The sequence below is a fragment of the Callorhinus ursinus genome, unplaced genomic scaffold (assembly GCF_003265705.2).
Source record: "Callorhinus ursinus isolate GAN/ISIS: 27379988/994484 unplaced genomic scaffold, GSC_fseal_2.0 scaffold50, whole genome shotgun sequence".
NCBI classification, from domain to species: Eukaryota; Metazoa; Chordata; class Mammalia; order Carnivora; family Otariidae; genus Callorhinus; species Callorhinus ursinus.
In genome coordinates this window covers 7,275,446-7,301,554 of record NW_027397112.1, presented here as the reverse complement: position 1 = coordinate 7,301,554, position 26,109 = coordinate 7,275,446, and the positions used below count along the sequence as shown (strand labels likewise).

The window sequence follows — 26,109 nt, the reverse complement described above, 5'->3', positions numbered from 1 at the left end:
TTGTAAGGTTCAATAAATACCCATTTAATGAATTTCAATTATGAAGCAGCCTTGCCAGCATAGCAACACCAAGACCTGTGCATGCAGGGCATGATTAATGCAAAGTGGCTTCAGCTTGTGAGTATCAAAGTAATGGATTTGGTTTTCTTTTATGATTATACAAATCTGTCTTATTATTTTATAGTATGTCACATACACATCTTTTTCTTTTTCTCTTACTATAAAGCCATAATCTCCCTGGTTCTAAGATATGAGCCATACTCTTCCAAATATTCCAAGAGCCTTTTAAATTATAAAATGATGGACCTGGTTCAGACTTGTGCAAAGGAAATCGAAGATACTTTTCTCCTGGGCTTCATTGGTCATTCATTTATGTCTGCTGGAGGTAAGTCAGGATAATGTCCTCAACTTCCTTTGAGCATAGAAAATTAGGGTTGAAAAGGATCTGAAAGGATTCCTACTTTAACCAGCCATTTGATGTTTGAATCTGCTCAAGGACAGCCTGATAAGTGGGTGCTCCGCTCATGTAATTGACTGTAAGGCACCTCAGTGTGTTTGCACATGGCTCACATACTTAACATTTCTTCCTTCAACTGAACCTAGCCCTTCCTCCTGGCATTCTCTCTCTTGGTCTTGGTCCAACCGGTCCTTTTGAGGTCTTATAGAATACACAGGTCTAATTCTTTTCCCACCTGCCCACACCATTACACACTCTGGGTCCAGCTTTTCTAGGTTAAATGTCCTTGGTTTCTTCGGTCATTCTTCATATCACTTGGTGGCTTTCAAATCTTAAAATCCATAGTAACAATTTTAGAAGAATTGATTAAGTAGAAGGGACTTGCCCTACCAGATTATCAGGGCTCTTTATAAAGCTATAATAATTAGGAATTTAGAACTATATTCTCAAATTTTTTTTAAATTTTTTTTATTTTTATTTTATTTTTTTTAAAGATTTTATTTATTTATTTATTTGAGAGAGAGAATGAGAGAGAGAGAGCATATTAGAGGAGGGAGGGTCAGAGGGAGAAGCCGACTCCCTGCTGAGCAGGGAGCCCGATGCGGGACTCGATCCCGGGACTCCAGGATCATGACCTGAGCCGAAGGCAGTCGCTTAACCAACTGAGCCACCCAGGCACCCCAAATTTTTATTTTTTTAAAGATTTTATTTATTTATTCGAGAGACAGCGAGAGAGCACAAGCAGGGGGAGCAGGAGAGAGAGAGAGAAAGAGAAGCAGGCTCCCTGCTGAGCAGGGAGCCCGACATGGGGTGTGATCCCAGGACCCTGGGATCATGACCTGAGCCGAAGGCAGATGCTTAACCAACTGAGCCACCCAGGCGCCCCTCAATTTCTTTGTTTCTTATTACCTCTAGCTCCTCCCCTCTTTCTTGGGTTCAATTTCCTTTTACTTCAAGTACAACCTTCAGCAGTTCTTTTAACATGTGCCTCTGAGTGGTAACCTCTCTCAGTACCCGATTGTCAACAATGATTTTTGTGCATGATTCTCAGCTCCCCCTCCCCTTTCGGAGGGGCCCAAAGCCACATTTCCTGTCCCTTTACGGGCATGACATTCCCCTACATGTCAGTTCTGACATATCCCAGCTTCCTGAGCACTAGCTCATCTGCTTTCCATTCTGGTTTGTGTTTCCTCTTTATTTCTCGTACCTAAGGATTTCCCTTTCTTTGTTTTGAGCTCAGCTTTATATTGTTATATTTCATCCTGTGTTTGTCATAGGAGGTGGGGGGGAGGGTCCACATTAATCTTTTTAGTTTCTATTACTGGAAGTCCAGATATTCTATTCATAACAAGTTTCCCTCTTACTAATGTTTATTATTCTCCTTTAAAATAAACATCATATATTTTGATAGAGAAAACAGACATGACAGAGACAGCTGGACACTTCTTGCTCCGTTTCAGGAAAAGATATAAAGTTTTCTAAAAAAAAAATTTTTTTTCAATTTGGTACATAAGGAACATTCCCTAAGTAATAATTTGGGAAAAGGCAATCATCTGCCAAGAAATGGAATTTCCCATTGGTCTCTATCTATTTTCTTACATCACCCTCACTTCTGTTTGCTCTACAGAGGTGATTCCTACTCAATATTTGATTTTCACCCTCCATGCTAAGAATGCCAAAGCAGCATCTTGAGAAACTGGTCTCTGCAAGGAAGTCATCCTCAGGCCAGTCCCAGAGCTCAGCTACTCTTGCAAATCAGCAGCTGGCTGGAGGCTGAACTGGTTCCAAATCCTGGGAATTCACAGCTCCTAATAGATGAATAAGATCAATCTCATTTGCATTTCATCGTGACTCAGGAATTCCCTGATACTGCATCCCTGAGTCGATTAAAACAAGTCAGTTTAATCAGCCCAAGGCCTTCGCTGTCAGGATATCGACCTGAGAGATTTCCATACACCCTAGTGACAGGACCCAAATGCTCCCATCAAGAAGGAATAGTCCATGTCAGCCTGCTGGAGGGTGGAGGCTGTGTGAGCATGGCAGAATCCCAATACAGCTCCTCTCAGAAATGTCTCATGGTCAAGGCACAGAGAATGGATAAATATTCACGAGTATCAGCAAATAAATGGAGGCACTGTCCAATTATTATGTTGGAAATGCATTCTGAATCATCACATATGGGCCAAGAGAAGAAGCCATAGGTGAGGGTAAGGAGTCTTCATAGAAATGATAGCAAAGACCGAACCAGTCACACACTGGTTCACTGGAGCAGACAGTTCATTTCAATAAAATGTATGTCACGTGACTCTACAAATGTCCTGACCTGGAAGAGAAGAACGGAAGAAGATGGGCTGGAAGTGGATAGAGGGTGGGGAGAAGATCAGACAAGCTCCAATAATCAACTCTGCCATTAATGGTGAGAAAACAGCAGGAGAGTAAAGGGTATACTTTGCAGAGCATAAAGGGCAGTTCTGATGAGTGGTGTTGGTCTACAGTCCTTGTTTCCTTACCCTTCCAAAGGAGCAATGACAACCCCTACCTTGGGAAGGCTGGGTCCCCTTGAGAAATGGAAACCACCTCAGCACTGCATATCACTTTGGTCACAGGTGGCCCTTCGCTGTGTCAGTTCCCTCTGTGAACACCTGAGTGGTCACTCGGCAGTCAGTGGAACGCTTACCAAGTCAAGGCCCCAGTGGCACACCGCCATCTTTGGCACGTTGCTACAACACACAGGCAAAGCCATCTCTTTCCCACTGCGGACACTGAACCGGGGCGGGGGAGACAGACAAAGTCCTGTGTTCCTTAAGACCAGATTTCATCTTAACATGTCATCCAAGGGGTAGGAAAGGTCCTCCTACTGAAAATGCAATTGAGGACAATTTTGCGGAAGGCGGGGGATTCCGGTTTCGGAAGCAACCAGATTGGTGGATGGAGACGGGCAGATGTAATGACTTTCCAAGTCACCTTTTTATGCCAGGCACGGTCTCCACCGCAGCAGTAGGGTGGGCTGGAAGGCTCCTGTGTGGTGGGAGAGCCCAAAGGCCGATGGCCAGCTGCCGTGACTCACCTGTTGAGATACACCCGCTTCTCGGTGAACTGCCCGTTGCCATGGTGAGGATCCTCAAAGGGTTCATTCTGGACGACCTCCACCCCTTCTCCTCGGTCGCTCTGTTCATGGCTGTGCTTGCTGATCATGTACAGCTGTCCGATTTTGTACTACAAAACAGACAGTGACAGAGAGGTCAGCCCCACAGCTTGCCTTCAAAAACACCCCCCCCCCTTCAACGGTGCAGCAAGCAATGACAGTCAGCACTTTCTGCCAGAAAAAGAAGGCAGACACATGGGCCTGGTGTTATTTTTCCTCCGGAGCGAGGAGGAGAACCAGTTGTGAGTCGAGTGTAGATACGGCATGTTCCCGTGAACAGTCTGCATCGTCGGGGTGATGCTTGCCGGGGTGGCTGGCAGACTCAGGGCTGGCAGCCCCCCAACCCATGGGCAGCACCAGGAAGGCTGGAGCAGTGGAGGCCCCCATCCCATTCTGGCCCTACAGGGTTAAATGGCGCTAAAGTCCTATTTTGTCTGGCAACAAACAGGCCAGGATGTGTTATTTCTATCCCTTTTCTGCCTCATTAACTGCACTGCCGGGCACAAGGGGTCACCTATATCTTCCGTCACCTCTCTCCAACTCTCCAAGTCTCCTGAAGTTCTCTGTCCCCTAGAATAGCAGTTCTCAAGGGTGGCTGGACATTAGAATCACCTGGAAGCTTTAACGAACTCCAGCTGACCAGGTCCCACCATGAATGGAACGTGTATTCTCCAGCCTGACTCCACAATGACGAAAGCCTACAGTGTCTTTAACTCCTTTCTGCCCAATTCCACCCACAGTGTAGAGCCTTCCAGCCCGAGGTCCCAGAAGCCATATGCACTTACAGGAAAATAATATGGAGCAACAGACAGTGTGAACATTCTCTGCCCTGTCTGCATTTTTGAGCTGTTCTACTCTCCCTCCTGCCTCTCTTGAGAACCCCATAGGCATGTCTTCCCCCAGTGAACTTTCAGAGTGGCAAAACTAATTTGATGGAGAAAATAAAGAGGCAGAGAGAGAGGAAGGAGGGAGTAAATTGACTTTTGCAAGAGGGAGGTCTGCTCAGAGCCAGGAGGCAAAACGATGCCCCCCTGCTGTTGTCCTTCCGTCAGATTTGGTGTGAAGGAACACACACACTGTGTCACATCATCAAGGACCCTGGGAAGGGGAAAAGGGGCCTGAGTCTGCAACAAAATAATGATGGGTTGTTCTGAATTGTTCCCCAAAGAGCTCAGGCCAGCAGGGATATAGGTCTCCTGTCTGTGCACAAGAGAGAAAAATAGATTTTATGATATTTTATTTTTGAGAGCGAGAGAGAGAGAGAACATGAGAAACAAATTTTAAATTAAGGGGGCAGGTGAAATGGACAAATCAACAATGTAGTCAGTTCTAAGACTGAGAGGACACACACCTCCAAAGGTCCATCTTAAATTGTGAGGCAGTTGCAGAGAGGGGAGTGTGAAGGAAATCCAAAAGCCTCTGTCTGGTCTGAGGGCAGCCCTAGGACCCAGGCCCAGTAACCATGACATAACCAACATAACCAGCAGCAGCAGGCTAGAGTCTTCTCAATGGGCAATGCTACCTGTCCCACACCCCTCCCCAGAACGATCTGCACCTAAAGTGCTTCTAACGTGAGTGTGTACGTGTGTGCACATGCATGCATGTGCTGCACACACTCTGGGGAAGAGGAAGTGCTGAGGATAAGAGCAGGAAATGGAGAGGGAGAAATCAAAGATGAAATTTATCTTTGAATTTATTTTCAATCAGAAGCTTGACCCGCTTCCCCTTAGTAAGTCTGGCTCCTACTTTTGCTCCTAAAGACTACCTAGGACTCTTTCAAGAAGGAAGACGGTGGGGCGCCTGGGTGGCTCAGTCGGTTAAGCGTCCGACTCTTGGTTTTGGCTCAGGTCATGATCCCGGGGTCCTGAGATCGAGCCTCACATCGGGCTCTGCGCTGAGCACGGAGCCTGCTTGAAATTCTCTCTCCCCCTCTGCCCCTCCCTCCCTCCATTCATACTCTCTCTCTCTCAAAAAAAAAAAAATGAATTTTAAGAAGAAGGAAGACAGTAAAAAAAAGTTTACAGATCAGGGATTTCTTGAGATACACCTGTGAGGTCACACTCCAACTTATGCAGATGGACACAGGAGCCTCTAAGAGGAAGGATGCTCGGCTGCCTGCACTGGCAGTTGCTTTGTACTTGGTGTTCCAAAAACAATCGTTTGCCTTCAATGGAATACTATTTAGCCATAAAAAGGAATGAAGTTCCCATACTGATACTGCTTAGTGGATGTTATGGGTTGAACTGTGTTTCCCCAAAATCCTATGTTGAAGTCCCAGTATCTCAAAGGGTGACCTTGTTTGGAGACGGAGTCTTTACAAAGGTCATCAAGTTAAAATGAAGTCATTAGGGTGGGCACTAATCAACAGGACTGGTGTCCTTACCCACAAAGGCAAGCTGAACACAGAGACGCAGATGGAAGGAAGACAGCATGATGTGGCACAGGGAGCCGAGTAAGCCAAGGACTGATGGACTAGCTCCTTCCCTTACAGCCTTCAGAGGGAACCAACTTTGCCTGCTGACCCCCTGATCCTGGCCTTCCGGCATCCACAACCATGAGGCTATCAAATTCCGGTTGTTCAATCACCCAGCCTGTGGTGCGTTGCTTTGGCGGTCCCAGCCAACAGATACAACGGGCACGCGGCTTCCTTTGGAGGTGATGAAAGGGTTCTGGTTCTGGATAGAGGTGCCGGTTTGCACAACACTGGGAACATACCAGGTGCCACTGACCTGACCTTAACAAGATGAATTTTATGGGCTGTGCTATTTGCCTCAATTTTTTCTTTTAAAGTGTTGACTCTACTTCTGACGCAGATACCCCTAAAACCAAAATCCCATCAAGGGCTTTACTGGATGGGGGTGGGGGGTGTTGGCAGAAGGGATAGGTCTACCACCGGACCGTCTTTAGCAGCTGCAGCCTACTCATGTATGAAGGATGTATGGCATCAAGGACAATGCATGACCCAGAAGGGCCATTAGCCAGATGCAAGTCAGCCCTGGGCTTCAAGTGCTTCCTGCTCTGTGGAAAAGGGAACAGGCCGAGGCAGCCGGCAGCTGATTCACCAGTGGCCGCTCAGCTTCATTGATCATTCCAGAGGCTTCTGAATGAGCCAGTGTGCGGCGGACGCCTGCCTTAGCTCACCGGGGTAACGTCAGTCCGGGGGCGGCCGCTGGACGCTGGATGCGGTAACGTAGGTGGCACGACTGGGGGTGGCGGGACAACCAAGGCCAGACTCGGGGATGGTCAAGGGCTCGGCAGCTGTCACTTCTTTCCCTCCCAAGCACGTCAGGCCTGCTCTGCTGGTTCTGGCCATCTGAGGGGGGCCATCCAGAAGCAGAGGTTTTGTTCTTGTTTTTAAACCGCAAATTAACTCGCAGACACATGCAGTAAGCAGTTTCTCAGGGACAGGGTAGAGGGCAGGACAGAGATAGTCATTGAACCATCTATCTCAAAATCACCAGGGATACTCCTCAAAATGTTGGATCCCAGGCCATCCAGACCCTGGGGGAGAGGGAAGCTGGGGACCTGGCTGGAACGCACACTAAGTGCTGAGAGCCACCAGGGCCGAGGCGGCAAAGGCATTCATCAGCACCTGCTCGGCACCGCATGGTGCCCAAGCCAAAATGTTCCACCTTTGGGGGGCCTGGCTTTTCTTTCCTCTTCAATACTCATTTTTTTTCAAAGCTCTGTCCCTAGTGTAGTGAAAATACCACATTCCTCATCACTGTCTCCAAAGAAACTTCTTTGGCAAAGGAAGGCTGACAAATGCAAAGGTTCTGAAGGGCTCTTCAGACTTTGAAGCCAGAGGGGCGCCTGGGTGGCTCAGTCGGTTAAGCATCTGCCTTCGGCTCGGGTCATGGTCTCCGGGTCCTGGGATGGAGCCCCCGAGTTGGGCTCCCCGCTCAGCAGGGAGTCTGCTTCTCCCTCTGCCGCTCGCCCTACTTGTGCTCCCTCTCTCTCTCTCTCAAATAAATAAAGTCTTAAAAAAACAAAAAAGACTTTGAAGCCAAAGAACGAATAACAGATCTGATGACTTCACGCTCACAATGACCTCCAAATGAGGAGACTGAGTCTCAGATAGGGGCGACTTTCTCCAGGTCATGGGGTAGAGCTGGGATTTGAACACCACGGGGTCTGTACTGTTTCTTCTCTACCCAATTTCCGCCCTTATTTCTCTGACAAGTGAACCGCTTTCACAAATCTAGGCCTCACTACAGTTTTGAAAAAGGGGAGAGTTGGGAGCCACTGCCTCTGAACTTTGCTATTTCAGAAGCCGAACGAGTGAAGTCTGAGATCATGTGAACGATCAAAGTTGTTTAAACTGTGCCCACATATGGAAGAGTGGAGCAATTATGCTCTAACTTTGTAAAATCGATTGTTATAATTCCAGAGTTTGGGTAATCATCATTACAGGCAATCACGATTAGAGACAGCTCCACGCTGCAGGGCTGAGCCTCTGTGTGAGCCGTCATCAGAACAGCTACCCCAAATAATTATCTCCATAGTCAAAAAATATCATGGGGCTTCAGATCTTTCCCACTTGCACACAGTGCTGCATGTTTGATAGAGCTGCAAAATTGGAGGGAAGGCACGGTTGCATAAATGTGCCTGGGGAAGCCGAGCATTTTTATCAGTTGGTACAACTGCAAACTCTATGACTGGGCACAATCCAGCTACTCAACACAGTTCAGCCTTGGGGTGTCTGTGTGGCTCAGTCGGTTAAGCATCCGACTCTTCATTCCAGCTCAGGTTGTGATCTCAGAGTCGTGAGATCCAAGCTCCGCGTTGGGCTCTGTGCTCAGCGGGGAGTCTGCTTAAATTCTCTTTCCATCTGGCCCTCCAACCCCCACTCTCTCTTAAATAAATCTTTTAAAAAATACAGTTCAACCTCAACCCTTGATTTCAGAAAAGGTGACCCTAAGACAGAACTCCTGAGTATATGGTTTATTAATCGAGCACCACCCAAAACTGAAACATCATCCCTGCCACAAGTATTGGACCCAAAGTGTTAGGCTCAACAGAACCCCAAACTATGAATGATTTTCACTTAATTGCCCCATCCCAAGTGCTGAGCTTCAGAGATCTCTGTGAGGCCAGGCTCTCATATTTCCCCACCCTAAAGAACCAAGGTGGGGGGAGGTCATCTTCCTTCCAATCAACCCCTGTGTCCTCCCTTCCTGTCCCCTTTCTCTGCCTTCATTGGTCCCAATACCATTTCTAAACATCAGGATGTCAAACGTGGAGGCAATGTTTTCTAATAAACATGACTGACTCTGGATGGAGTTATTTCCAAAGACAGGACCTCAGGACATCCAAAGCCCCAGCCCCGGAATCAAAATGTACATCTACTTTTGCTCTTACCATCAAAATGGATGGATGCCTCACAACTTAATAACCACGGAGAGACATCTGTCCCTCTGCCTTAACACAATATCATGTATTTTTCCATCTGTGAAATGGGCGTGATTCCTGCCTGTTTCTCTATGGCTGTGTGGACAGAGGAACAAGCAGGAGGTGATACAATTTGGCAGTCTTTGAAGTTTGCCACATTATTCACACCACTATTCATGCTTTGGTCAAAACTCTTCCAGCTTTCTTCACTCTCAATACATGGGCCTCAAAGCCCATGGAAGCAATTGCCTCATGATGTTCAAAATGCCCACTGAAAAGGGAGTCTGCAGTGTTTTATCTTCAGGTGCATTGCAGTCTTCACGCCCAGTGGTGCCAAAATTGTAATTACACAGAGGGAAGGAGATACAACGAGTCTAGCTTTTAACAACCTCCTCTCAGAAAGCGAGGGGCTAGAGCTATTTTCTGTAACCCAGGGCACAGCTAAGGCACCGGGAGGACAAATGTTCCAGTCCAGTGGTTGGCAAACTACGTGGGTTGATGTTTGTCTTTTATTTTTATTTTATTTACTTATTTACTTGGGGGTGCTTGTTTTTTACATAAAGTTTTCACGGAACACAGCTCTGCCCATTTATTCTGTGGCTACTTTCACCATATAGCAGCAGAGTTGAGACTGTATGACCTGCAGAGCTAAAAATGTTTACTAGCTGACCCTTTATAGAAAAAGTTTGCTGCCTCCTGTTTTAGTTACTCCAGTCTGGGCCAGCCTTAGCTGCTCACCGAGGCCCGTGCTGTCTGGCATGGTAGCCGCGTGGCTAGTGGCATTTGAAACGCAGCCTGTGCTACGGAGGGGCTGCATTTTAAATTTTCTTTCGTTTCAATTCATTTAAATTTTAAAACTGACACTTGATTCGGCTATTAGAAAACTGTTACATAGGGTGGAAACATCTTGGGTATGTGACTCTACCTTTTCAGCTGGAAATTTTTATGAACTTTAAATTCAGATCAGATGCCTCCAATGAAAATTTAGGATCTGACTTGGGATTGCTGTACGTGTAAAATGCACACTGGATTTTGAAGGCTTAGTAACAACAACAGCAACACATGTTTTTACACATAATCTGTATGTTGATTACATATTGAAATGATAGTATTTTGGATATACCAGGTAACTGAAATCTGTTCTTAAAATGAACCTCACCTGAGGGGCACCTCGGTGGCTCAGTCAGTTAAATGTCTGCCTTTGGCTCAGGTCATCATCTCAGGGTGTTGGGATCGGGCCCTGCTTCTGGCTCCCCGCTCAGAGGGGGGGGTCTGCTTGGCAGGGAGTATGCTTCTCTCTCTGCCCCTGCCCCTGCTTATGCTCTCTCTCTCTCAAATGCATAAATAAAATCTTTAAAAAAAAATTAACTTCACCTGTTTCTACTTACTTAAATGCAGCTACTAGAAAATTTTGAATTTCTCATGTGGCTTGCATTTGTGCCTCCCATATTTCTGCAGGACGGTGCTGGTCTAGACCCTAGTCTAGATCAGTGGGGACTGAGAGTCAGGCCATGATGCCACACCAAGACTTCGGAAGCTGGCTGGTCAGGAAAGGGTTTCCATGTGTGTCCAAGCTAACAAGGCAGAGCGCTGACAATTAGGAATACATTTGGAGAAGCTTTCCTTTTCTGAGGACTGCCGATTACCCGGGCTCTGGAGAGGTGATAATTGCTCACAGTGTGCTATGGTGGAAAGCACCGGGTTTCCAAATCGAAACCTGGAGCCAAAGTCCTGATGTGGCCTTTGATTAGTTCTGTAACCTTAGATAATTTATTTATCTGAGCCACAGTTTCTGATCATTAAAATGGGACCAACAAAATACCTCACAGGACATGGTGAGAATCAAGTGAGAAATAACTTACAAATTAAAATGCTTTGTCAAATGTAAAATTGTACACAAAGCGCCATAGCCATTGCTCCTTCTGTTGGGCAACGCAGCGGGCTGGGTCTTGAGCTCTGTTTCGCTCATTTCCCTGTTATGCTACCACTCCGGAAGGGACACCCGAACAAGGCATTGCCACACACCCGTGCCACACAAACCCCAAAGAACACTGGACCATCCGGCCAAGATTATCTTTTCCTTCTGTAAAAATGTGAATAGATGGTAGTCAGATTGAATGCTTCCCCAGTGTAAAAAAGCCTGGGAACCTCCACTTACATGAGGTACCTAGAGTAGTCAAGTTCACGGAGATAGAAAGAAGAATGGCATTTGGCGGTGGGGGAGGGGTATGGGCAGTTGTAATGGGATGATTAAAATGTTCTGGAGACAGACAATGGTGATGGTTGCACAACATTAAATGCACTCAATGTCACCAAAATGGTTAAGACGGTCAATTTTATGTGATGTCTATTTCAGCTCAATTATTTTTCTTTATGTTTCTATTCCAGTAGAGTCAACGTATAGTGTAGTATTAGTTTAAAGGGTACAATATAGTGATTCAACACTTCTATACAACACCCGGTGTGCTCATCACCACATGTGCACTCCTTCATCCTCACCACCTACTTACCCAGCCCCTCACCCTCATCAAAATTCTTAAAAAAGCCTGGGAATGCGTCATTCTTCCGGGAGCATGGTTCACCTGCTTTGTACCTCAAGCTAGCCATCTATCAGTGATTCTATTTTTATCGTTATGGAAAAAAAATTTTTTTTCCATTATGAAAAATTTTTTTTAAAGTACAGGGACTTTTACATTTGATGGATCTTTGGTTTGGAAGCTAACTTGAAGGTGTTGAGCTGAGCTGACATCCTGATTCCTGCCACACCAGTTAGGTGTCTGGCTTGTGGTGCCCTAAAGTTAAATGTCTTTAATTAATATTAGCATTCTGGACCATTCACAGTGCTACTGCTCCCAAGTAATGTTTTTTTGAGTTTTTTTTTAAGGTTTTATTTATTTATTTGAGAGAGTAGACAAGGACAGGGGGGCACAGGCAGAGAAGGAGAAGCAGACTCCCCACTGAGCAAGGAGCCTGATGTGGGGCTCAATCCCAGGAACCTGGGATCATGACCTGAGCCGAAGGCAGACGCTTAATCAACCACCCAGGCACCCAGTAACGTGATTTTGACTATGACACCTTACAAAGACCCTAAGAGAAGGGAAAGAATGATTAACTGAATAAAAATGCATGCTGTTCCCACCATCCTCTACACGAGTCAACACAAACACCAGCTCCTTACTGAACACGACCGTTACATTTCACGACCTCGTCCCTCCATTTACTAGTCAGCCTGGAGTTCTGCAACGAACACTACAGAAAGACTGATGCCAATTTCTTTGGGGAAGGCAACATGTGTTTTTACTTCCAAGGACTGGATCTGATTTGGGTTCTGCTAACCCCTTAGTCTTTCTGGCTCTCTGATTCAATGTCCAGATTTCCCCATGTAGACAAGGAGGTTTCAAAAAAAAAAAGGTGTAAGGTTCTCGGGTGTTTCGTCAGATCTCTCCCTGCCAGGTCAATAAACCACGAAAACCAATATCCGATCCCACAAAGAAAACACAAACCTGCAGCTCATATTTTCAAGCTATCAGTGTATCATCACATATTTATCTTTTCTCCTGGATTTTTATAAGCAGCCCTCTGAGGTGTCTTGTTTACGTAATACCCGTGTCATTATGCCAGGGTGCAGGAATGAAAGAGCTGATAAAAAAAGATTTAAGAAGGAGCTGGGTTATGGATATTTAATTCAAAAAAAAAAATCCCCCTTTTGTGACAAACTCATATAAACAGCATCATCCACCGATGCTTCAGCCGTCCTAAGTTTTGAACTGAACTGAACAGAAACAAACGCTCAGGATAGGCTTCATGCTGGCGTAAGCATAACTGTGCCCCTGGTAGACACAACCCCTCAAATCGTTTCCAGGACACTTGGTGTAATCTACCTGCCCCAGTACAGGAGGGTGACGACATTCTTTACAGTGTAGGAAAAGTAAGAGTGCACATTTTATCTGCTGCTTCCAACACTGGCTCGCCCTTGGCGGGGGGTGCATTCTAGCCCCGAGAATTCATTTGATGGCAATATTGAATAGCCCAACTGATAAGATGCAGCATAGATCAGCTACATTATATAAGCATCAGCTAGAGCAGAAGGCATCATCCCCTCTTGTTTATAAACGAGAAGCTGAACGAATTAGCCGTTACCACGTGCCAGGAAGAACCATTAAGAGAGCAAAGACAGGAAAGGCTAGAACTCAACTCAAGACCACAGGGGTAGTTGGCTTCCACGGCAGAATGCGAGACTTCTCCATACAGTGGGTGTGGGGGGACAGTCTTGGTTCTGGAGAGCCTCATCTGTTCCGGTCTGTGCACTGAACAAGCATTCAGGGTGTGCCAGACCCAGCAGACAATGGAAGCAGAACTATGAACAAGACAGAGCTGGTCTCTGGAGAAGGGGAGGGCTTCCATAGGAGTTCCGCTGTGAAGACATAAGGCTGTGAGCTGCAAGAAGCCTGGGCCTCTGTCAGAGCTATCAAACCATTTGCTGAGAAACATGAAACCCACCACAACTCAAGTAAATGGAGAGGTTTGGTGACAGGTCTGACCTTTAGAAAGCAATCAAGGCACTTGTGTTGACTATAGAACATAACCCATAGCCAATCACAAGACCAAAAAGGGGGGAAAATGGAAATCGAGCTTTCTGGGGAAAAGTATCCGGCACCATCTCCTTGCTGCCCCCTTGTCAGTGCTCCTCTCCTTAACCTTGACCTATACTAACCAAAGATGTCTTCAGGGGAGAGGTCTTTTTTTTTTTTTTTTTTTAAAGATTTTATTTATTTATTTGACACACAGAGAGAGCGAGAGAGAGAGAGAGAGAGAGAGAGAGAGAGAGAGGGAGGGAGGGAGAGAGCATAAGCAGGGGGAGCAGCAGGCAGAGGGAGAAGCAGGCTTCCTGCATGAGCAGGGAGCCCGATGTGGGGCTCCATCCCAGGATGCTGGGATCATGACCCGAGCCGAAGGCAGCGGTTTAACCAACTGAGCCACCCAGGTGCCCCAGGGGGAGAGGTCTTTCTACACTGCAGGCAGCAGGGGCTTTCCAGAATTAGGATCCTTCCTGTTTGTGAAGCCTATTATTGCGCCTATCGATCTTTTAGGAAAATGACCATCAGCATCCAGGGAAGCTGTAGTATTGGCTAAAAGTAGAAACATACTTGCAGGAATAACAGCAATTAGTTTTAGTGCCTCGGAGACCTTTTGAGAACAGAAAGGCAACTGAATGCAAGGAGAAGCACTTGCTGCTTCATATACAATTGAACAATGGGAGTTCTCACTGTTTTGAAAGAGTTATTCAAGCTACTTCATGCCTAGAATAACATTCGAAGGTCACTGAACTCCTTTGCTTGCTTAAGTGCTAGCTGGCTCTGCGAGCTATCCAGCAATGCTGAGAGTTAAGACCACGTTCTATCTGGGGATCTAAGTTTGGAAAGTTCCAGTATCTTTCTTCACCCCACTTTGGAGCGGAGGCCCCAGTTTTCACATGCATACTTGTAAATCCATAGGTAGCAAGCATTTGCAGGGCATGTGGCTGGTGGCAAGGAAGGAAGGCACCATTCTCTTATAGCAATGGCAGCCTAAGGCTGTTCTGTCCTTGGTAAAAAGCAGCAGATAATTGATTGAGAAAAGCAAATAGTTGTCAACTCTTATACTCCTAAGACCGTTAATGAAGATAGGCAAAACAGAGTAAACTGGGTACAATGGCAGGAATTACTATATTAACAAATCTATCTTCTGAGCTCCTCCAACATTCTGGACTTATTCTAATGACCTGGAGAAATATTTTATCAACTGGTACTTTGAAGGCCAAGTGGTGGCCCTCTCTTCCCAGCGTCTACAGTTGGCAGCCCATCCGACTCTGTGTGTGTCCTCCTAAGGGAAAACAGGGGCCTGAGGCAACGCCATGAGGAAATCGAAATGTATCATGTTTTCAAAGGGTTGGGAGAAAAGAGAATGTAGCAGACAAAAGGAGGAACAGAAAGTGTTGCTCTTCAGATGATTTAAAATTTTTTTACTGTGGTAAAATATGCATAAGAAAATTGACCATTTTAACTATTTTTAAATGTACAATTCAGGGATGTTAAGTACATTCCCAATGTTGTTTGACCATGACCACAACCCGTTGCCAAACTTTTCATTATCTCAAAATGAAAATCTATATGCATTAGACAACAACTTCTAATCCCTCCCAACACCCCCACCCCAGCCAATGACCTCTAATCTCTGAATCTATAGATTTGGCTATTGTAGGTACTTACATAAGTGGAATCACATAGTATGTGTGTGTCCTTTTGTGTCTGGCTTACTTCGTTTGGCATAATGTCCTCAAGGTTCATCCTTGTTGTGGCATGTGTCAGAATGCCCTTCCTTTTGAAGGCTAAGTAATATTCCATTGTGTGGATACACCACATTTTGTTGATCCATTCATCTGCAGAGGGTTATCTGGTTGGCTTCCACCCTTTGGCTATAACTCTGAATAACTGTTACAAGCACTGGTGTACAAGTAACTCTTTGAGTCCCCACTTCCAACTCTTTTGATACCTAGAAGAGGAATTACTCAGTCAACTCTAGGTTCTTTCTTGAATCTCTCACTCCTGTACAGCTCATTTTCGGTGGTGTGTGGGCATTTCAGACTCTTCTTCCAAATAAGTACTGAGACAGCCCTGGGAGAGATGTCAACTGTATGATTTATTTAAACCAGAAATGTCAGTCGGTAGACCTTCTGGTGAAACATGGATGGACTGAGATGGTGGTGATGATTTAGGGTGGTGGAAGGTGTCCTTTGGAAATGCTCCGGTTGCAAATGTAAGATAAACTCAATGCAATAAACTCCTTTAAGTCAAAAAGGCCCCAACACATTCAAACACTTGTGACTCTTTGTAAGCCCGCCACAAAGAGGTAGCCCTGAGTTATTACTCAGGGAGCCTGGTGGTGGGCATGAAAAGGCACTTCTATTTCTGTGATAGGAACTATATTCAGTATTATTTCGATGGCCCAGCCAGGAATGTAGTAAATTACAGAATCACAAGGAAGAAGGCAGCAAACAGTCCTGAGAATTGACTTAGAACCACATGTGTAGGGCGCCTGGGTGGCTCAGTTGGTTAAGCGACTGCTTTCGGCTCAGGTCATGATCCTGGAGTCTCAGGATCGAGTCCCGCATCAGGCTCCCTGCTCAGCAGGGAGTCTGCTTCTCCCTCTGATCCTTCCCCCTCTCATGTGCTCTCTCTCTCTCTCTCATTCTCTCTCTCTCTCTCAAATAAATAAATAAATAAAATCTTTTAAAAAAAAAAAAAAGAACCACACATGTAGTCTTTACATGCAAAGGTTTGGGGTAGAAAAGCCATTCTCGGTAATTTGCATTTTTCATTTATTTCATGTGAATTAAGTCACTTTTTATTCTATTCTAGGTGACAGTGACTCTTGAAAAAGTAATCCTGGAAATGACTTTAAACTCTGCAGTAGGGATTTTCTCATCCTTTTTTCTTTTTTCTTTTGGAGTACATAATTTGGTGGTTTTTAGTATATTCACAAGGTTGTGCAACCATCACCACTATCCAGCTCCAGAACATTCTCATCATCCCCAAAAGAAACTCCAGCCCCATTAGCAGTCCCTCCCCACTCTCCTTCCTCCCAGCCCCTATCAACCTACTAATGTATGTTCTGTCTCTATGGATGTGCCTATTCTGGACATTTTATATAGATGGAATCATTCAATATGTGGCCTTTTGTGCCTGACTTCTTTCATTTAGAATCATGTTTTTAAGATTCATCCATGTTATAGCACGTATCAATAGTTCCTTCTGTTGTTTTTTTTAACCAAAGAATGTTCCATTGTATGGATATACCACATTTTATTCATTCATTCATCAGTTGATGGACATTTGGGTTGTTTCTACTTTTTGGCTCATATGAGTAACGCTTCTATAAGCATATGTGTACAAGGCTTCATGTGGACATATGTTTTCAGTTCTCTTGGATAGATACCTAGGGGCAGAATTGCTAGGCCACATGGTAACTCTGCATTTAACCCTTTGTGGAACCGTCAAACTCTCCACAGCAACTGCACCATTTTACATCCCTACCAACAAGGTGTCATACTTACTTGATAGTTTTCAGTTACCTGTAGAAACAAGAAAGTCAAACAAGGGACTTCAAAAGTCAAGAATAAGCTCTGGGACAAGTGTGGCCTTGTTTGCTTCTGTCACCATATTTTACACTTGGGCACATCCCACAAATACCATGGGCAACCATCCAGCCACACACCATCTTTTCATTACTTTGCAGGGACAACAAAGAGCTACACTTGACACAACAGATGATTTAGAAGCTAAAGTTGCAACATCCAAACATACTAATTATTTAACGGCACAGACCGAATGTGTGTTAGGAGTGAGGAATGGAGCAGCGGGGTGTTTGGTTGTCCAAGAGGGCATGACATGGAAAATAGGGCTTGACCTGTACGTAGATGGCACTTGCTTGGCAAGAATGAAGGGGGGATGTCACAGCCTACAAACAAATCCTAGACATTTTTCTTGCTCACAGCAAAACGTCACTATTTCCCAGGACCCCTGATGATGCACAACAGAAATATTAATAAAAGCTGCCACCCCGTTCTATCTTCTCAAGGCCACCATGGTTCTAAAGTGTTTATACTTCTTTAATCCTCACAACGACCCTTTGAGGTAGGTGTTTTTTTTTTTAAGATTTTATTTTTGGGCTACCTGGGTGGCTCAGTCATTAAGCAGCTGCCTTCAGCTCAGGTCATGATCCCAGGGTCCTGGGATCGAGCTCCGCATCGGGCTCCCTGCTCAGCAGGGAGTCTGCTTCTCCCTCTCCCACTCCCCCTGCTTGTGTTCCCTCTCTTGCTGTGTCTCTGTGAAATAAATAAAATCTTTAAAGATTTTTTTTTAATTTTATTTATTTGACACAGAGAGAGACAGAGAGAGAGGGAACACAAGCAAGGGGAGTAGGAGAGGAAGAAGCAGGCTTCCCCTGGGCAGGGAGCCTGATGCGGAGCTCGATCCCAGGACCCTGGGATCATGACCTGAGCTGAAGGCAGACACTTAACCGTCTGAGCCACCCAGGCACCCCTCAAATAAATAAAATCTTTAAAAAAAAATAAATAAGATTTTACTTTTAAGTAATCTCTACACCCAGTGTGGGGCTCAAACCCACGACCCTGAGGTCAAGAGTCACATGCTCTTCTGACTGAGCCAGCCGGGCGCCCCAAGTTAGGTAAGTATTTTTATCCCTCTTTTACAATTAAGGAAACTGGTGCCCAGACAGGCTGCACAACTTGCCCAGGGTCACCAGGCTAGGAAGCGGGAGAGCTGGGATTTGAACCCAGGCAGTCTGGCTCCAGGATTCACTCTGCCGTCTCTGGCATAATCTCCTCGGCCACGTGCTTGGCATCCAGATAAAAGGCTATTTATTTATAAGGCTGGGCAAAGTACCCAGTGACCTTCCTCACCCTCACATGCTGCTGACAGTTTCATGTTGATGTTAGGAGGAGTTTTTTTTTTTTTTAAGAGGTGGAAGACAGCAGTGTCAAAGGAGAGAAGGGGTCACAGGGGAAATTACCAGTAGGGACAAAATTAGAAGCCAGGAGCCCAAGGTTCTCGGCCCTGCTCCTGGAAAGTCTTCCTCCTACAGAAATCGTGACACATAGCAATTAAAGGAAGCATACCCACTCACAGAAGTCCCCGAGATTTTAAAGTAAAAATTAAAATTAATGAGTCCATCTAATTTGGACTCACAAAATGCGTGGGTGGAACAAATCTTGGCAGCTGACAGCTGATGTGACAGTTATGTCATGAAAAGGAGTAGAAGCTCCCTACCTTCGGATCTGAATGTTTCCAAATGTGATTCTAAATCCCAGCCTGAAACAATACGCAGGACAAGAGCTGAATATAGATATTCTGCGGGAGAAAATCCCTTCAGTTTACCCAGTCAACCTGACGTGTAGGAAAATGCCACGAATATCCGCTTCTGGTTCACCCTACTTGAGAGCTCGCCCCATAAAGGCAGCGGGTTCCCTGTCTAGCTCATGCGCTCTTATCAATTGGAAATTAGATTTCCTAATGGCACGGAAGGCAGGAATCCTATATTCAAAGGCTTCGTTAAGGTATTGCAATGATCTGAATCGAAGTGTTCTGTGATACAATGAAGTGATATATACTATATACTACCCTTTTTGCTCACTCCTCCAGAAGCAATGTACAATCTCAATCCCACCTGTATATCCCCCTCCCCCAATGATGTGCCTTATAGGGCCGTCCAGAAGGCAAAGCACAAACTCCTTGAAAAATCACATCTTCCCCAGTTTTCCTTTCTCTTCTCTTGTTCTCTGCCCTCTGCCCGATTCCCAGAGGAAGACATTTCCAGGACTGCTGACAACCCCCAGAGGAGGAAGGCCTTTCTTCCTTCCTCCTCCTGGGCAGATGGTATTTGCATACTGACATATTGTAAATCTAGTCACCCAGGTAACGGGCTCCAGTTAGCAACAGCACAATGAAGGTCAGCCTGATTCCTTCTAAAATTAGAAGTCAGACCAATCTGATTTTTAACTGTTCAAGGTAGGATGCCCAGTTACATGGCAAATTCAATTCCGAAAGTGAATTTTCACTTGGGAGATTCAGCACTAGTTAATAAAGGCAAGTTGGGGCATTTCAAGATGATAATAACATAGGTTTTGACAGGTTGAACAAAGTTCTAGCCATGTGACTTTGGTGTTTCTGTAAATAATCCTACTAGGACTCTAGTCTCTGTTAGTTAAGTCATCTTTGGCCTCCTAGCTCCCTTGATCTTCACAGTCAGTTGCTCATTGAGGACTCCTGACTCTGTGCCTGGCATTTCAGTCCTTCCACAGTTGACCTCCCTGATACCACCATGGTCCCCTCCACCTGCACAGTCTCTCCCCACCCCCAGCCAAAGTGATTGGCGCTCACCAAGCCCCATCTTTTCCAGCCCCTTTTGTCCTGGCCCACACGGATCCCTCCTTCTGCTCCCTTCTTTTCTTTCCCTGACCATGGACGGGGGTCTTGGATGGACTTCAAGGAATGCACGAATTGTGTATAATCCCCCCACCCACCATTAATTTCTCAAAAGGTCCATGTCCCCCAAAACATTAAGAGCACCAACTTATCTAATTACAGATGGTGTCTACACCAGCGTTTCCCTCAAATGATTTTAAGGAAAGACAGCTCCCCAGGATGTGAAATGGTGAGGGAGAAAGAGCTCCACAGTCAAGTAAGTGGGGGAAACCCTAAGTCAAACAGAGTTAAGACGAGTTTTTTCATGCAGGCCTTTTCTGGGCCTCTGCTATACTGACATGCGCCATGAATCACCCACTGCACCGTGGAGACATTTCTCGGTGTCCCCTGAGTTTCCGCTAGGAAAGCTGAGCTTTACCTTCACTTGACAACCAGCAAGCCAGGCACTGCTTTGTGGTAGTTCCTCCCTTAGTGTTTTGAGCTATTTATGTTTTACTCTATATTTTTAACATTTGTTAGAAATTTTCCCATTGCACACATCACATTATGTTGTGCTTGCTTTATATCATTTTATAGCTGTCTCCTCTTCTAGACAGGAAGCCGTTTGACAGTGGGGTACACACCTTGATATCTCTCCATCCCCAGGGCCCAGCTGACCAGACCTTAGAAATGTAGTACTGCTGACCAACTGAATGAGTAACAGAATGATCACTGGATAACGAGCTCCTTCAGAATATAAACTACATTTTAAATTTTTGTATTTCCATGGCACCTAGAAAACAGTTTTTCGTATAGCAAATAAAATTTTTTAAAGAATTAAATCCATTAGAAAATACTTAACCAACACCCGGTTATGCCCTGGGCACCAGGAATATTAACGTGGTAACATACTATCAAGGAGCTTAGATTCTAGTAAGGGAAACAGACATGTAAACAAAACACTATGGTAAAATATAAATACTCTAAAGGGAAGGGCAGGGGCGCCTGGGTGGCTCAGTCGGTTAAGCATCTGCCTTCAGCTCGGGTCATGGTTCCAGGGTCCTGGGATTGAGCCCCGCATCGGGCACATTGGGCTCCCTGCTCAGCGGGGAGCCTGCTTCTCCCTCTCCCTCTGCTGCTCCCCCTGCCTGTGCTTTCTCTCTCTCTGTCAAATAAACAAATAAAATCTTTAAAAAAAATAAAAGGAAGGGCAGGCTGCCTGGGAGCACAGGGTGGAGCATTTCGTTCTGTCTGAGCTGGCAGGAAGCCAGGAGGGGTCCGTACCATGATGCTCAGATTTGATGGTGGGACCCACTGACAGGGTCTCACCACCCAGGTCCTCGACTGACCCTGCTAACCCACACTTTTGGGGGAAAGTGGCCAAGAGGCAGCTCTAGTTGAGGCAGTACTCATACCAATGAGGTGAGGCTCTGGCCTCAACCCCAATGTGGATCCCAAGCCCGGGTGAGTGGGACACCACTGCCTGCAGCAGGTAGGTCCCTGTTGCCCAAGGAGAGCTGTCCCGGGGCTGAGAGCCAAGCGGTATGTCTACACTGTCCCCAAGTCCATAGCCAGAACCTGGCCCTTGTGTTGTTACTTTGAGACCAAAGAATGGGTCCGAAGAAAAGAACACAAGAAAGAAAGAACGGAAGTGCTTCTCTCCTCCCTGAGAACTAAGGCACGGCTGGGCTCATTCGCCTACCTGGCCTTCTGGGCAGGGCAGCCTCGAAGCCTGAGAATCCCAGAACTTATAACCCTCAGTTTTGTGGGGAATCCTGGAGCTCCGAAGAGACAGTATGTCAAGGAAGACAGATAATGCTCCTAGATACAAGTCCAATAAACCTTCCTCTCTTGATCCATCCAAAATGGTTCTCCTGCTCTTTGGGAAAGCAATGAGGCAGGGGTAGAACACCCCAACACCCAGGTCTGAGTTTGTTTGTTTTTTTTTTTAAGATTTTATTTATTTATTTGACAAAGAGAGAGACAGCAAGAGAGGGAACACAAGCAGGGGGGAGTGGGAGAGGGAGAAGGAGGCCTCCCGCGGAGCAGGGAGCCCGATGCGGGGCTCGATCCCGGGACCCTGGGATCATGACCTGAGCCGAAGGCAGATGCTTAACAACTGAGCCACCCAGGCGCCCCCAGGTCTGAGTATCTTTTCAAAACGTCCAGTTTAAGACTGAGAACCACTAGGGTAAAGGGGGGAAAGAGAGATCCCCGGAGCGCCCCCTACGGGCAGGGTGTTAGCACTGATCCACGCGTGAGTCCGATGTATCTCCCTGGCCTTGTCAGGTCAGGTCAATGAATGAAGCCAATGGCTAAAATGACATAATTCCTTGGCAAATTAAACACATGGGAATATCCTTTACTTATACATTGAAATATGCTCGCTTTAGCATTTTTGTCTTGTTATATATGTACCAGGAAATATTCCTCTTCCGTACGGAAAGTAATAGGGCGCTGTGGTGATGGGTTACGGAGGATTCCCAGCTGCATGGGATGGAGAAGACAGAACACGGGGTGGCCTGGAAACTTGTCTACAGGGGGGCAGCAGTGACCTAGCTCTGGTGGAGGCCTGTCAAACATTTCCTATTTCTTGAGAAAGGCTAGAAATCTAGATTTTTATGTTAATGTCCTAACTTCTAAATACTGACTTTAATTAAAGAAAAAAACTCACGACACTCTGAATAAACGTAAGAAATCGGTGAGCTACATTTAGCCATACAGTTTTAACCTCCAATTACATGTAACTTATTTACAATAAAGAGAACAGAGATGCAGCATCAGAATCATGCTGCAAAGTGTTACATTCAGAACCAAGCCACCTCATTCATGCTTGAGCCTCAGGACACTTATGGGAACAGAGAAGATCTAAAAACACCATCCATGCTTGAGTTCAGCTCCATTTTCAGAGAGTCCCCCCATATCTTTTGCCATCCCAATATTGGTATCGGTCAGAATGCGTAAGTTAGAAAACAAAAGGGCACAACTTATTATAGCAATAATAACGGTAATTAGTATTTCCTGAATATTTACACTGTAAGAGGCGAGGGCTAAGTGCTTTACATAAAAATTATCACATTTAATCCTGAGGGCCAAATTTCCATCTCAGTTTTCAAATGAGGAAATGGGGCGTGGGGGGGCCCACACAGATAGAGAAGTTAAGAAAAGCGTCAAAGGTCATACCGAATGTGGGGCAGCTGGGAGTCAACCCCGGTCTTTCCCCCTGCACAAGTCCTGGGCTGGACATCACTCTCCAGCTTTGACGCAGGAAGTGGCAGTGGGCACAGGGGTCTGAAGGAGGGAATGGATTGAAATGAGGGATAAAAGCGCACAATCAGTAGAAGCCTGGGCAGGAACCTAATGCAATAAAACGGCCTATAAACAAATGAAAAACGAAAAACCTTTAACCTCAGGTAATCAGTATCACTTCAGTTTTGCAAGGAGAGAACAAGTGGAAAAAAAAATTTAATGCAAATGAAAACATCTTTCACCTATCAGATTAGTCAAGATTAAAAAGGCTAGCCAGGGTTGGTGAGGTGAAGGGAACAAACCTTTGCCTACCCTGTGGGGGAGAGCAAAGCGGTTAAACCCGTTAAGACGATTTGGCCATTACAATTTAAGATGTTTCTACTGTTTGACCTAGCTACTCAACCTAGGAATTTTTCTAGAGAAAGTCTTTTGCAATGGTGCAAAGATTTACATGCTTAAATTATTCAGGGCTACATTACATATGGTAGCAAAAAGCTGGAAAAACTCCAATTGTCTATCAGAGGGACCAGTTAGATAAATCAAGGAACATCCAAATAATGAAATACAATACAGTCATTAAATCATGAAAGAGATCTCTACTTGTGAAAATGGAAAGATGCCCCAGATGCATAGTTAAGTGAAAAAAAGTAAGCTGCAAAACAGTAGGAATAGTAGGAGTTTCAGTAAAGTGCACACATATGAGGGGAGAAGTGCACACATGTGCTATTATATGAACTGGGAAAAAGAAAACTAAAAGAAAAAATATATATATATGTGCCAATTTTTAATCGCAATTACCTAAGAGGATTGCGGGAAATGTACTTCTATGAGGTGGGAAGTTTTTACAAGGAGAATGTACTTTACAAGTAAGAAATAAATTGGCATGCTGAAATTTCAGGGCAGGATTCCAGTTCCTGGGGAGGAGGGTAGACAGAATAAGAAAGGCACCTGGGAGTCTTTATGGACTTGGGCAGCCACATAGGTTGTACACTGCACAAGGGCACCCTCTTGAGTTGTATAGGCTTGGGGCATTAGATGAACTCCCAAAACAGACATCCAGAAAGGCAACCAAAGCAAAAGACTGGGCATCTAAACAAAGCAGGAGGGCTGTTACCAGAGGGGGGCTCAGAGAGAAGAAGAGGGTGAGCATGTCAATTTTGAACATTTCAGGGTACAGGGGTCAGTGATAAGGCAGGGTCAGGGTGGTCCTGAAAGTGGGCAACCCTGGCCAAAGGACCCTGAGTATGGCTCTGATTCTCAGATCTAGATATATATATTTTTTAAGATTTTATTTTTAAGTAATCTCTACACCTAACATGGGACTCAAACTCACAACCCTGAGATAAAGAGTTGCACGCTTTTCCAACCGAGCCAGCCGAGCACCCCTGCAGATGGGTTTTAAGACATTAAGCCTCCAAGTGGGCTGAGCCTCTGAAGTACTTCCTGCCTCAGACCCAGATTGGTCCTGGGTCCTGGGACTGGCGGAAGGAGCAAGAAATGTAATGCCTGAAGCCACCCATGTCACTACCTCTTCTCACAGAGTTCCCTGTGGTCAACCTTGAATTTCGTCACATCTAGACTGGCGATAGTGACCACAGCCTGACAGTTACCCAAAATAGGTGGAACCTCCTATCCTTCAAAATAATTTGCAAACGTCTGCATAAAGGGAGTAGATTGTGTACTTAGACTTGTGGAAGTAAATTTGTCTCCAATTTGAGCGAACTGTGTTCTAGAATTTCCTTTCCAGGCTAAAGCGTTTTAAATCTCCAAATACCCTCTCCCATAGAAGTAACATCATTAGGTCAGCCCAGAAACTATCCTACCCATAATTCCCCTACATAAAAGCCCAACCACCATTTCTCATAAGGTTCTTAAGGAAATGCACTGAGTTCCAACAGCGTGTGAGGCAATGAGCATCTCAATTGCTCTCCTCTGCCCCCCAAAATGTGGGAATGTTCCCCAGAGTGTGTTCCTTTAATATTGAAATGATGTGAATATATGTTACACTTTTAAAACACTTTTTTCTTTTGATAGAGGGTTCCATAGTCAAACAAGTCTGAGAGAACCTAGTTCAAACCAAGCTGAACAGGCTTTATTATTTTTTTTAGTTTTTTAATTATGGTAACATATATACACAACATAAAATTTGTCATTTTAACCATTTTTAAGTGTACCACTCAGTGGCATTAATTGCTGTCAAATGTTGTGCAGTCATCATCAAACTTTTTATCATCCCCAAACAGAAACTCTGTCCCCATGAAACCTTAACTCTCCATTCCCCTTCCCCCAGATCCTGGCAACCACCATTCTACTTTCTGTGTCTATGAATTTGACTCTTCCAGGGACTTGGTATAGGTAGAATCACACAGTATTTGTCCTTCTGTGTCTTTTGTGAAGACATTCAAGTTGCGGGCTTGAGTAACTGGTAGGATGGGGAAATGGAGACTATCCTCAGGGTCTAGATAGAGAAGGCGGAGAAGCAAACTTTGGAAGAAAGACAGATGTTTCTGGAAAGCTGGAGAGTCAGAGAGCAAGGGAAGGTGAACTGGACATAATTAAACACATTCTGGTCCGGAGCCGAGGAAAGAGACCCAGGCTGGAGCTCCAGGTGGAAACTGACAGCATTCTGAAGGTTAGTATGGCAGTGGAATAATGGGGATGGTACGCAGTATTCAGGAGGACCCAACAATTACGGGAGGGGGAAGCATGAAAAACCTCGGAAGATGTCTGGAAAAGGATCAGCTAGAGGAACAGAAAAGAACGCAGGAGCACAACTCCGAAGTGTTTCCCTGCCTCTGGTCCTCAGGCTTCCAATCACCCTACCCTTCACTCCTTCCAGAGCCACCTGCCTAAAACTCAGACCTACTCCTGATCTGATTCTCTCACCCCACATCCAAAGCCTTTAA

General features: G+C 45.4%; 1 protein-coding gene across 1 annotated transcript in view; it reads right to left on the bottom strand.

The window, feature by feature from the left end:
* PITPNC1 (phosphatidylinositol transfer protein cytoplasmic 1) overlaps positions 1-26,109 on the bottom strand; it is a 238,294-nt gene that overhangs the window by 114,731 nt on the left and 97,454 nt on the right. The window contains exons 2-3 of the mRNA XM_073883281.1: positions 15,242-15,524; positions 3,525-3,673 (exon numbers count right to left, since the gene is read on the bottom strand). Of these exons, the coding sequence (XP_073739382.1) occupies positions 3,525-3,673; positions 15,242-15,394 (302 nt within the window). The 5' untranslated portion in view covers positions 15,395-15,524. The remainder of the gene's footprint in view (positions 1-3,524; positions 3,674-15,241; positions 15,525-26,109) is intronic.